The sequence below is a fragment of the Callionymus lyra genome, chromosome 17 (assembly GCF_982586985.1).
Source record: "Callionymus lyra chromosome 17, fCalLyr1.hap1.1, whole genome shotgun sequence".
Classification (NCBI taxonomy): Eukaryota; Metazoa; Chordata; class Actinopteri; order Syngnathiformes; family Callionymidae; genus Callionymus; species Callionymus lyra.
The window spans coordinates 19,587,640-19,602,482 of NC_141834.1; the positions used below are offsets into that span (position 1 = coordinate 19,587,640).

At 38.1% G+C, this 14,843-nt stretch overlaps 1 protein-coding gene across 1 annotated transcript; it reads left to right on the forward strand.

Moving 5' to 3' along the window:
* The first annotated feature begins 1,205 nt into the window (after positions 1-1,205).
* Positions 1,206-13,960, forward strand: paqr7b (progestin and adipoQ receptor family member VII, b). Its single transcript, XM_087778734.1, has 2 exons — positions 1,206-1,321; positions 11,186-13,960. Exon 2 carries the CDS (start codon positions 11,192-11,194, stop codon positions 12,248-12,250), a length of 1,059 nt encoding a protein of 352 aa, XP_087634860.1. The 5' UTR covers positions 1,206-1,321; positions 11,186-11,191; the 3' UTR covers positions 12,251-13,960.
* Positions 13,961-14,843: the final 883 nt, after the last annotated feature.

Sequence of the window (14,843 nt, forward strand, 5' to 3'; positions counted from 1 at the left end):
TTGGTAAACTAAACTAAAAACTAACGTAAATAAATGACTTGTTTATTTCAGAAATAATACAACAAAAAGTTGCTGAAAAAAAAGGATAATTAAACTTAAATTCATTCGAGGTCACACATTTCACAAATAAACTAATTGAAATGTGCTGAAACTCACAGTTAGTATTTTCTATAATTAATTACCAGTGAATGAATATTTTAAATAAAAATAATTTAGGAAGAAAAAGCTTTTAAATGAGATTTTAAAAAATCTATAAAATACAATAAAAATATTAGCATGTTAAGACGGATTTTATGCCTTATTTGAATGTTTTTTCTCTTATAGTTTTGCTTTGAAAGCATATACATAAATAAATAAAGACTATAACATTGAAGAGAAAGAGATTGGCTACTTAAATATTTAATAAATTGGTTGCTTTTGGTAAAATAAACTAAAAACCAACGTAAATAAACGACTTGTTTATTTCAGAAATAATAAGACAAAAAGTTGCTGAAAAAAAAGGATAATTAAACTTAAATTCATTCGAGGTCACAAATTTCACAAATAAACTAATTGAAATGTGCTGAAACTCACAGTTAGTATTTTTATAATTTAATACCAGTGAATGAATATTGTAAATAAAAATAATTTAGGAAGAAAAAGCTTTTAAATGAGATTTTAAAAAATCTATAAAATACAATAAAAATATTAGCATATAAAGCTGGATTTTATGCCTTATTTGAATGTTTTCGCTCCTTTAGTTTTGCTTTGAAAGCATATAAATAAATAAATGAAGACAATAACATTGAAGAGAAAGGGATTGGCAACTTAAATATTTAATAAATTGGCTGCTTTTGGTAAAATAAACTTAAAACTAACGTAAATAAACGAATTGATTATTTCAGAAATAAAAAGAAAAGTTGCTGATAATAAAAGTATAATTAAAACGTTGACATTTAAGAAACAACTAATCCAGATTATTAAAATAAATGTTCGACTAATAAATAACGTCGTTCTTCTTCTGCCAGAAACACTTCGAGAGGAACTTGTTTCCTCTCGACGGTGGAAGAGTCCCTGACGCTAGTGGGCGGGACCATCGCTGCTGCTGCTCGAGCACCGATTGGCCGCTCGGGCGAGGACTCGAGGAGCGTCGCCGCGCTCCGATTGGCCGCAGGCGAGTGTCACTCACACGCCTCGGCATCCTCCTCGCAGCATCAGAACACCGACCTGTCAATCCTCGCTCCAGATCTTCACGTATCTCGCGGTCAAAATGATGCTCTGCTCCCGAACCGCACTCGACTCTCGCGTGTAAAGGCTTCGGAACCGAGTCAGCCATCTTCAGGTTCGTGGCTTTTCATTCATCATTTCGCGGTGATATTCGGAGACGTTAACGGAGGGGATGGACGGAGACGGTGACGTCGAGGATGATAAATAAATGATCAATAAATGATAAAATAATAGGGTTCGGATGGAAGATGGACGTGTGTGTGTTGGATGGTTCCGTCCCGGTGCGAGCAGTGGATCAGGTGCTGCTGCTGCAACAGGCCCGTCACAGGCCCGACGGAACACATGCAGAATTTTAAAAAACCGGTTCTTGTTTTTTTTGTGGTTCATCCTCCTGCTCATATTTATTGGACTGGGTTCGGATCCACTGCTGGGAAAACTGGGTGTGGACGGACCGGGCCATGTTACGTAATCACTTCCCATTCATCACTTCACAGCTTCTGCTCCAGAACCTCGATCCAAAAAAAAACATCTAAAGCTCATAAACCCCTGGTTCGGTTCGGTTCGGATGAAGCTGTTGTGTAACAACGAATAATGCGTTGATATTCAAATACTTATTGATCAATGATCGATTGCTACTGTCTGATCGAAGGTGGCCTCCTCTCTCTCTTTCTCTCTCTCTCTCTCCATCCCCCCATCTTCCTTCTCCACATCTGTCACTGCTGAGTTCTGGTTCTGCTCGAGGTTTCTGCCTGTTAAAAGGAAGCATTTCCTCGTCACTATATGACTTATTATTATTTTATATGAACTCAAAAGTATCTGTTATGATTTGATGCTTTGAATATCAATCGATATACTAAAATATCAGATTTTTTTATTTTCCTATACTGCAAATATATTAATATAACAACACAGAAACGTTTTTTGCTCTCTTTTTTGATATTTAATTTTTATCATAGTTATTCTATGGTTTATATTTTCAATCAAGTGTCAATAAAATAAAGTAATTCGATTTTATTGGAATTGGAATAACAATAAACACTCTTTGTGTTGAAATAAAACCTCCGACCTCTGGATGGCAGCAGTCATTACGTAATCTGCAGCTAAAGGAAGAATGTAATCCTGCGAGATCCTGGCGATGACTGAGAACGAGAGGATACAGTGACTCTCTTTTAAAAGCTGATATTTGAACATATTTTGGTTTGAAAACAAATGAAAGCAGTTACGACTTCGTCAAGAGTCATGTGGTCTGTAAATACTACAACACCAGAGTCAAGTACTGGACAATACTACACATATATACTTGTTACTACAGTATCACAACACCAGAGTCAAGTACTGGACAATACTACACATATAGCCTTGTTACTACACTATCACAACACCAGAGTCAAGTACTGGACAATACTACACATATATACTTGTTACTACAGTATCACAACACCAGAGTCAAGTACTGGACAATACTACACATATATACTTGTTACTACAGTATCACAACACCAGAGTCAAGTACTGGACAATACTACCCATATATCCTTGTTACTAAACTATCACAACACCAGAGTCAAGTACTGGACAATACTACACATATATACTTGTTACTACACTATCACAACACCAGAGTCAAGTACTGGACTATACTACACATATGTACTTGTTACTACACTATCATAATATATCGTAGCGTTGACCCTGTATCATGAATCAACAGATTCAACACCAGCTTCCAGAACACTTGATAGAACGAGGCTCCTAGATTCTGTACGGCAGGTTCTTTCAGTTCCATCTGTGCTCTACACCTCCTTCTCTTCCTGTCTCTCCTCCCCCGCTCTCCTTCTCTCTCCATCCCCCCATCTCTGTCCTCCCTCTCGGCCTGTCCCTGTAGAATACTGTCCACAAAGAGTCTAGTTCCGCTCGAGGTTTCTGCCTGTTTTAAGCAACATTTTCTTTCATCACCTTTGAGATTTTCTGGAACCTTCTTTTTCCTCTTTTCTTATTTACAAAATTACAAATGACACCCAACAGAAATCTGTTCCCTTCTTTTTATTTATTTATTTAAAAATGTACTGCACATATTTGTATTCCTTCTCTTGTGAAATACAAATATAATGTAGAACTCTATATATTCTTGTTCCTACAACATCAAGATATATATCTTATCGTTGACCCTGGTATCGCAGCAACAGATTCTCGACAATACAAACTCTATTATTGAGTATTATTTGACATTCTATTGTCATGAGACTGTGTGAGGTAAAATTAAATTAAATCTTTAGCTTCTTAGCTCGACATGACCAGCTCATCCAATTATGTTTTTAAGTTAGCCCACGACAAAAATAACTGAACGCATTTGTATTCGTGCACAGATGGCTGCAGTTATTGTGGAAGAACGAAGGAAAAAATGTTCATCTTTATATTCATACATTATTAAAACACAAGAATCAACGGTAATGTCTAAAGGTTCTTCTGGTGTCTGTGATACACACTTTAGCCGTGTCTCAAATCATATACTTGCGTACTTAAACTTAGTATTTTTAGTGCATAAGTGTGTCTCAATTCTTAGTATGTGAAATGTAGTGCTCCATACACACTAAATTGTCACTAAAACGCCCAGATAACTGAGTATGGATCGATGGACACTTTCTACACTAAACGGCTCCATCTTAGTGACGTTGACTTTGTAAACGGAGGTTACATCATATATATATATATATATATATATATATATACATATACATATACTTACAGGTGCATTTTCAGCAGCAGTAGGAGGACGACACGTCTTCAGTGCTGATAAATATCTCGCCAATATTTAGTTTCTCATATTTCTTGATCCAAACCAAACGTGCTGCCAGCAGGTGTCGCTAGTGTTCTTACAGCTGGTTGAAATCATCGTTAAAAAGAAGTAGAAGAAGAAGCTGTTGCGTCATTTCCTGTTAGTGTGTAGCAGCAGAGTTTGATTTGAGACATACTATCTGTGGAGAATTAGTTACTAGTTAGTACGTACACTATCCTGATGCATACTAACTTCTAGTATACTAAGAGAAGTATTTGAGACATACTATCTGTGGAGGATTAGTTACTAGTTAGTACGTACACTATCCTGATGATACTAACTTCTAGTATACTGAGAGAAGTGTGTTTGAGACATACTATCTGTGGAGAATTAGTTACTAGTTAGTACGTACACTATCCTGATGCATACTAACTTCTAGTATACTAAGAGAAGTGTGTTTGAGACATACTATCTGTGGAGGATTAGTTACTAGTTAGTACGTACACTATCCTGATGATACTAACTTCTAGTATACTGAGAGAAGTGTGTTTGAGACATACTATCTGTGGAGAATTAGTTACTAGTTAGTACGTACACTATCCTGATGCATACTAACTTCTAGTATACTAAGAGAAGTGTGTTTGAGACATACTATCTGTGGAGAATTAGTTACTAGTTAGTACGTACACTATCCTGATGCATACTAACCAGTGCACTAAGAGCAGTATTTTAAGACACAGCATTTGTTTGAGCTACAGTGGATGAATATTATATTAAAGATGGATTGATCTCATGTCAGTCTCTATTTTAAACCATCATTTAAACACTTGAGTCTCCAACACTTTTTATTTACTCACACAATTTTTTAAATCTACCACAATCTTTGTTTTAACCCCCATCAGTACCATGTATACGCTGCCAACTCTAAACCTTTACATTTATATATATTTTAAATACTCTCTTTGCTTGCGTTTTTAATCACGAGTCAAACTAGTAACAATAAAATGACTGAAGCTGAATTTCAGTCTTGTTTTTTATTTATTTAATACCGTCTTGGTCTTGAACTGGTCATGAAAGATGAACATGTTAATCAAGGTCTTGCTAATGATGATCCAGACGCTTCTTATTATGTCGTTACCTTCGATATTCCGGCGCTTCCTCCTTCCCCGTGAACCTCCGCGAACCCTGAAAACCCGGTGGACGACCGGCATGTCTGTACGAGTCCCGAAGCTGGATCCGATTAAATCCCGACGACTGAACATTAATTTAATTGGGGCAGAAGACAAAAGTTGTGAGTGTTCGCTGGAGTGTGAGACCGAGACTCGCCCGCAGAGGTTCGTCCACAGCTGAGCCTCGGAAACATTTCTATTGTTTTTAACAATCAAATGGATATAAAGTTTGTCTTTTACTAGTTTACAGGTTTATTTTTTTCAAGTGAACTTGACTTAAATGCGTCACAAACTAGAGAAAATGTCATCTCTGGTCCGAACAAAACACCTTTCAGACAGTAATAATAGATAAATGAAGTGAAAAGAAGATAAATAATATACATGCTTTTTTCTTAATGTGTGGCCTGCTAACAAATCTGGTAACTATTAAATTATATATAAACTATTAAAGGTGGTATAGATTAAACTAATGTGGTATAATGATGGATAATCAAATATACACTGTTTTGATCTGTAGATGTATTAAACATTTTCTTTTTTTATATTTAGACAAACATGTCACAATAATTTAATGTTTTTATTTTCTATTCAACTTTTTTTATTTAATTAGAACTTAAAATGTCTTCTTGTAAAAGAAACAAAACAAACAAACTCATCACCTCTATACGGTGACTATGAAACCACAAAAACAAAACAGTAACAATTATAAAAAATGTAATTATGATTATACAACTCTTTGCCCTCCAGGGCCACCGTACTTACTTAACTACTGGCATCTGGACAACTTCCTTCTCTGAACATGTCAACACTTGTCTAGACTCAGACTAGCCAGGATGCTAGTCTTGCTAACGCTAGTTTGTGTTTATGCAAAGTGACGAGTCTCCGAACCGGTTTATAACACGTGTGCGTGTGTTCGTGTACATTTACATGTGGTTTGTCGACTCGAATTCTACACGCCAAGCAAATGAACGTGTGCAAAGCATGTTGTTTGCTCATGTTTAAGATAACATAAGTAAATGAGATGATGATGTCATATCAGGCCTCATTCATTTTAAATTATTTCATTAAGGACTAAGTTTCCTCAAATAATAAGATAATTTAAACATTTTCAATTAACGTGAAAATATTTACAGGATTTGTTAATTTTTTTGTTGCAATTACAATTCCGACCTCTAGATGGCAGAGGTCATAACGTCCTCTGCAGCTAAAGGAACAAATAATTCCTGTGAATGACTGAGGACGAGAGGATACAGTGACTCCAGCAGCTTTTAAAGCTGATGTTTGGACATATTTTGGTTTGAAAAAACAAATGAAAACAGTTACGACTTTGTCAAGAGTCATGTGGTCTGTAAATACTACAACACCAGAGTCAAGTACTTAACAATACTACAGATATATCCTTGTTACTACACTATCACAACACCAGAGTCAAGTACTGGACAATACTACAGATATATCCTTGTTACTACACTATCACAACACCAGAGTCAAGTACTTAACAATACTACAGATATATCCTTGTTACTACACTATCACAACACCAGAGTCAAGTACTGGACAATACTACAGATATATCCTTGTTACTACACTATGACAACACCAGAGTCAAGTACTCGACAATACTACACATATATCCTTGTTACTACACTATGACAACACCAGAGTCAAGTACTCGACAATACCACACATATATCCTTGTTACTACACTATCACAACACCAGAGTCAAGTACTGGACAATACTACACATATACATTTGTTACTACACTATCACAACACCAGAGTCAAGTACTGGACAATACTACACATATATACTTGTTACTACACTATCACAACACCAGAGTCAAGTACTGGACAATACTACACATATATACTTGTTACTACACTATCACAACACCAGAGTCAAGTACTGGACAATACTACACATATATACTTGTTACTACACTATCACAACACCAGAGTCAAGTACTGGACAATACTACACATATATACTTGTTACTACACTATCACAACACCAGAGTCAAGTACTGGACAATACTACACATATATACTTGTTACTACACTATCACAACACCAGAGTCAAGTACTGGACAATACTACACATATATACTTGTTACTACACTATCACAACACCAGAGTCAAGTACTGGACAATACTACACATATATACTTGTTACTACACTATCACAACACCAGAGTCAAGTACTGGACAATACTACACATATATACTTGTTACTACACTATCACAACACCAGAGTCAAGTACTTAACAATACTACAGATATATCCTTGTTACTACACTATCACAACACCAGAGTCAAGTACTGGACAATACTACAGATATATCCTTGTTACTACACTATCACAACACCAGAGTCAAGTACTTAACAATACTACAGATATATCCTTGTTACTACACTATCACAACACCAGAGTCAAGTACTGGACAATACTACAGATATATCCTTGTTACTACACTATGACAACACCAGAGTCAAGTACTCGACAATACTACACATATATCCTTGTTACTACACTATGACAACACCAGAGTCAAGTACTCGACAATACCACACATATATCCTTGTTACTACACTATCACAACACCAGAGTCAAGTACTGGACAATACTACACATATACATTTGTTACTACACTATCACAACACCAGAGTCAAGTACTGGACAATACTACACATATATACTTGTTACTACACTATCACAACACCAGAGTCAAGTACTGGACAATACTACACATATATACTTGTTACTACACTATCACAACACCAGAGTCAAGTACTGGACAATACTACACATATATACTTGTTACTACACTATCACAACACCAGAGTCAAGTACTGGACAATACTACACATATATACTTGTTACTACACTATCACAACACCAGAGTCAAGTACTGGACAATACTACACATATATACTTGTTACTACACTATCACAACACCAGAGTCAAGTACTGGACAATACTACACATATATACTTGTTACTACACTATCACAACACCAGAGTCAAGTACTGGACAATACTACACATATATACTTGTTACTACACTATCACAACACCAGAGTCAAGTACTGGACAATACTGCACATATATACTTGTTACTACAGTATCACAACACCAGAGTCAAGTACTGGAAAATACTACACATATATACTTGTTTCTACACTATCACAACACCAGAGTCAAGTACTGGACAATACTACATATATATACTTGTTACTACACTATCACAACACCAGAGTCAAGAACTCGACAATACTACACATATATCCTTGTTACTACACTATCACAACACCAGAGTCAAGTACTGGACAATACTACACATATATACTTGTTACTACAGTATCACAACACCAGAGTCAAGTACTGGACAATACTACACATATATACTTGTTACTACACTATCACAACACCAGAGTCAAGTACTGGACAATACTACACATATATACTTGTTACTACACTATCACAACACCAGAGTCAAGTACTGGACAATACTACACATATATACTTGTTACTACACTATCACAACACCAGAGTCAAGTACTGGACAATACTACACATATATACTTGTTACTACACTATCACAACACCAGAGTCAAGTACTGGACAATACTACACATATATACTTGTTACTACAGTATCACAACACCAGAGTCAAGTACTTAACAATACTACAGATATATCCTTGTTACTACACTATCACAACACCAGAGTCAAGTACTGGACAATACTACAGATATATCCTTGTTACTACACTATCACAACACCAGAGTCAAGTACTTAACAATACTACAGATATATCCTTGTTACTACACTATCACAACACCAGAGTCAAGTACTGGACAATACTACAGATATATCCTTGTTACTACACTATGACAACACCAGAGTCAAGTACTCGACAATACTACACATATATCCTTGTTACTACACTATGACAACACCAGAGTCAAGTACTCGACAATACCACACATATATCCTTGTTACTACACTATCACAACACCAGAGTCAAGTACTGGACAATACTACACATATACATTTGTTACTACACTATCACAACACCAGAGTCAAGTACTGGACAATACTACACATATATACTTGTTACTACACTATCACAACACCAGAGTCAAGTACTGGACAATACTACACATATATACTTGTTACTACACTATCACAACACCAGAGTCAAGTACTGGACAATACTACACATATATACTTGTTACTACACTATCACAACACCAGAGTCAAGTACTGGACAATACTACACATATATACTTGTTACTACACTATCACAACACCAGAGTCAAGTACTGGACAATACTACACATATATACTTGTTACTACACTATCACAACACCAGAGTCAAGTACTGGACAATACTACACATATATACTTGTTACTACACTATCACAACACCAGAGTCAAGTACTGGACAATACTACACATATATACTTGTTACTACACTATCACAACACCAGAGTCAAGTACTGGACAATACTGCACATATATACTTGTTACTACAGTATCACAACACCAGAGTCAAGTACTGGAAAATACTACACATATATACTTGTTTCTACACTATCACAACACCAGAGTCAAGTACTGGACAATACTACATATATATACTTGTTACTACACTATCACAACACCAGAGTCAAGAACTCGACAATACTACACATATATCCTTGTTACTACACTATCACAACACCAGAGTCAAGTACTGGACAATACTACACATATATACTTGTTACTACAGTATCACAACACCAGAGTCAAGTACTGGACAATACTACACATATATACTTGTTACTACAGTATCACAACACCAGAGTCAAGTACTGGAAAATACTACACATATATACTTGTTTCTACACTATCACAACACCAGAGTCAAGTACTGGACAATACTACATATATATACTTGTTACTAAGTAAGTAAGTAAGTAAGTAATATATATTTATATAGCGCTTTTCGAGACCAGGGTCACAAAGCGCTTTAACAATCAAAACAATACTCAAAACAGTACATACTTCAAAGATCAAGACAACACCGAGAACAACACAGGAGTTCGAGAAATTCAAGGAAAAGCCTGAACAAATAGAAACGTCTTAAGATGTTTCTTAAAGGAGTCAGTAGATCCATCAAGCGCAAAGAGAGAGGAAGATTGTTCCAAAGCTTAGGAGCAACAGCCTGACAACACCAGAGTCAAGTACTGGACAATACTACATATATATACTTGTTACTACAGTATCACAACACCAGAGTCAAGTACTGGACAATACTACACATATATACTTGTTACTACACTATCACAACACCAGAGTCAAGTACTGGAAAATACTACACATATATACTTGTTTCTACACTATCACAACACCAGAGTCAAGTACTGGACAATAATACACATATATACTTGTTACTTCACTATCACAACACCAGAGTCAAGTACTGGACAATACTACACATATATACTTGTTACTTCACTATCACAACACCAGAGTCAAGTACTGGACAATACTACACATATATACTTGTTACTACACTATCACAACACCAGAGTCAAGTACCGGACAATACTACAAATATATACTTGTTACTACACTATCACAACACCAGAGTCAAGTACTGGACAATACTACACATACAGTATATACTTGTTACTACACTATCACAACACCAGAGTCAAGTACCGGACAATACTACAAATATATACTTGTTACTACACTATCACAACACCAGAGTCAAGTACCGGACAATACTACACATATATACTTGTTACTACACTATCACAACACCAGAGTCAAGTACCGGACAATACTACAAATATATACTTGTTACTACACTATCACAACACCAGAGTCAAGTACTCGACAATACTACACATATATCCTTGTTACTACAGTATTACACTATATCATACTGTTGACCCTGTATCTTGACGTGTACCTTTTAACAGATTCTCGCCGACACACCAGTTGTTATCAGAGTCTTAAAGCCGATCTTGTCTTCTCCAGATTGCCATGGCGACGGTGGTGATGGAGCAGATCGGGCGCCTGTTCATCAACGCGCAGCAGCTCAGGCAGATCCCTCAGCTGCTGGAGTCGGCCTTCCCCACCCTGCCTTGCACCGTCAAGGTGTCCGACGTGCCCTGGGTGTTCCAGGAGCGCCACATCCTCAGCGGCTACCGCCAGCCGGACCACAGCTGGCGCTACTACTTCCTCACCCTCTTCCAGAGGCACAACGAGAGCCTCAACGTGTGGACCCACCTGCTGGCGGCGCTCATCATCCTGGTCAAGTGGCAGGAGATCTCGCAGACGGTGGACTTCCTGCGCGACCCCCACGCTCAGCCGCTCTTCATCGTCCTCCTGTCGGCGTTCACGTACCTCTCCTTCAGCGCCCTCGCCCACCTCTTCTCCGCCAAGTCCGAGCTCTCGCACTACACCTTCTACTTCCTCGACTACATCGGCGTGGCCGTCTACCAGTACGGCAGCGCCCTCGCCCACTACTATTACGCCATCGAAGAAAGCTGGCACACCCGCGTCCAGGGTTTCTATCTACCGGCCGCCGCCTTCCTGTCCTGGCTCACCTGCTTCGGTTGCTGCTACGGCAAGTACGCCAGTCCTCAGCTGCCCAAACTCGGCCACAAGCTTTTCCAAGTGGTGCCCTCGGCCCTGGCGTACTGCCTGGACATCAGCCCCGTGGTGCACCGCATCTACAGCTGCTACCGGGACGGCTGCTCCGACCCGGTGGTGCCGTACCACTTCTACCACGTGCTCTTCTTCCTCATCGGCGCCTACTTCTTCACCTGCCCTCACCCGGAGAGCTGGTTTCCCGGGTGGTGCGACTTCATCGGGCAGGGCCACCAGATCTTCCACGTCTTCGTGGTGATGTGCACTTTAATGCAGCTGGACGCGCTGCGAACAGACTTCGAGGAGCGGCGCCCGCTGTACGAGCGGCTGCACGGCGACCTCGCCCACGACGCCGTGGCGCTCTTCATCTTCACCACCTGCTGCAGCGCCATGACGGCGTTCTACGTGCGCAACCGCGTGCGCTCCAGCCTCCCCGAGAAGAGGGAGTAGGGGAACCCCAGGAGGCATGTTGTGTGAATCGAGGCAGTTCCAGATGATTTGGTTCAGTTTTACTCTTGAAAAGTTACCCCGAAAAAACAGACGCAGAAACTCAGAGTGCCCTATATTTGTCGTATACGTCGAATTTGACACTTTTTTTGGCATTTGAAATATAAAAATCCAATTGTAAATGAGCATTTGATGAACCAAAGTTGCTCAAGAAACACAGAAAAAATGCAGAAACTAAGCTTAAGTGACACATCCTTCAAAGGATATCTGGATCCAGATGGTAATCTGTAAGTATCAACAATTCCTGTTGATCTTATTGAAATACATTAGTAACTTTCTCGGGTTATTTTGCTAACTCGCAGATGGTTATGTAAACTCCAGAGGCAAATATAATTCATACTTGTATACAGTATATACTGCATATATATATTTAAATATCCAAACAGATTGTTTTTTAAATTAATCATATATACAAAATGAATCTAACTGATGAGAAAATATATTTAATTTAATCAGTTTAACACAGTTATGAAGATATAAATGATACAATCTATGAAGACTATTTTGGGGGGATTTACATAAACTTCCAAAAACAACTTAAATATGATAAGAATTTAAATTAAACCATATTACTCTCAATTTAAAAGGTTGATCAATTAAATTAGATAATTTGTTAGTAAATAAATGGAATTTTTTCTATATTTTTTAACCCTTGGACACTATTTGGCTGTTTTTTTTTCTACAAAAAAAAGTGTTTTAAATGTACAAAAAAAGTGTATAAACCCGGATAAATGATTTTGATTGATGTCAGAACACGAAAGAAAAGTCATGTGACCATAGTGACGAAAAGTGACCCCCATGTTAGCGTTAAAAAAAAAGAAGTGTATAATTGTGCCTCTTTGTATTAAAAACATCCTCAACCGAACGCAACATGCTTCTGTGTATCTCCGGTTATAAATACTTCGTCATCCTTCTGTGACTTGATCTGCCAAAGTTAAATTTTCGTGGAGGAAACATGTGACGGTTCAAGGTTATGTTTTCGTTCTTTGGACCTGGAAGGGCTCTCACTGGTGTAGGAGCGCCATAGAAACTTTATTTATTCCGACAGCTTTGGCCTTTTTTTTCTTCGTTTGTTTGCATCACACGATTGCACTGTTAAAAAAAACAACAACAACAACTTGGTATTTTGTAACATAAATATGTGTGTGTGCCTCGACGCATGTTTTAATATACACTGGATGTGAAGGTGTGAATGTTTTTGTCTTCTTTTCAATCCGAGGGGAACACAGTTTTCGGTTTGACGACTCGTGGTGACAACCATCCACACTTTCGTCTCTCGCGTCTCCCATGACGGTGTTTAACGTGCCAACGAAAATCCACGCATCGGCGAACGACGTCTTCGTCGGGGAAAAAAAGAGACGTGGAAAACATTCCGCTTTTGCATAATGAACTCTGTAAATACTGTTTTTTTTGTTTACACGCATGTGGATTTGTACTGTTTCTAGCAGCCTCAGCAGAAGGACCCTGAAGGTGGCGCTCCACATAACCCAAAGTTTGCTCGTCGCTGAGAAAAAAGCTGCGTCGACTGGAAGCCTTTCTGTGCCGGGGGAATGTAAGTCGACGCGAGGAGGTCCTGAATGTCCATACGTGTGACTGATACTGTACTAATATTCTGTGGTATTTACGTTGAAATAAAGTGTTACGACAATTCCACCCGAGTGCTTTCGACAGCTTCTCTCAGACAGTTGGTGGAGAAACAATGAGATGTTTCTCTACGTCATGTTTTAAAATCAAGGTTTCGTCGGGATTTAAATGCGTGAAGGTCACGACGTATGTACATGATATAAACGTATAAACATGATCAAACCCAGGACAAATGGCGTGTTCTTGCTTGTGATGCTATATCTGATCGACTAAAATTCAGAAGTGTTTGAAAATCTTTAGAAGTGGCTCTTAAATTATGAGGGAAACTAGGATACAAGAAATACGACCGTGGTTTAGGAGCCGAAACTGGAGAAATATCTTAACCCTTGTGTTATCTCTGGGTCACCTTGACCCTGATGTAACACAAGGGTTAAGAGAAGCTTTATTAATACTTTAAAATAGCTATGTCAGAATTTTCAAGTTTTTCTACACATTGGTCGAGGCTTTTAAAACCACTAGAGGATTCTGTCTCCATTCAAGCACCTCCTAATCCCATTAAAGCAAAGCCCTTCCAGTAGTTATCAGACATTATTTTTTTTATTCTTGAAGACCCCAATAGGAAGTAGCTTAAAGTCAACAGACTAGATGAATAACTCAACTTAACTTTTATAATTCTTCTATCCCTTGGTATCCCTTGTGTTAACTCAGGGTCAATGTGACCCGAAAGCTCGATAACAAATTACTTTGTTGGTATCCCTTGTGTTATCTCAGGGTCAATGTGACCCGAAAGCTCGGAAACTAATTATTTTGTTGGTATCCCTTGTGTTATCTCAGGGTCAATGTGACCCGAAAGCTCGGAAACAAATTACTTTGTTGGTATCCCTTGTGTTATCTCAGGGTCAAAGTAACCCGAAGGCTCGAAAACAAATGAGTTTGTGGTATCCCTTGTGTT

Excerpts from the sequence above, each read along its gene's own strand:
- paqr7b (XM_087778734.1), top strand. The coding sequence starts at position 11,192 with ATGGCGACGGTGGTGATGGAGCAGATCGGGCGCCTGTTCATCAACGCG.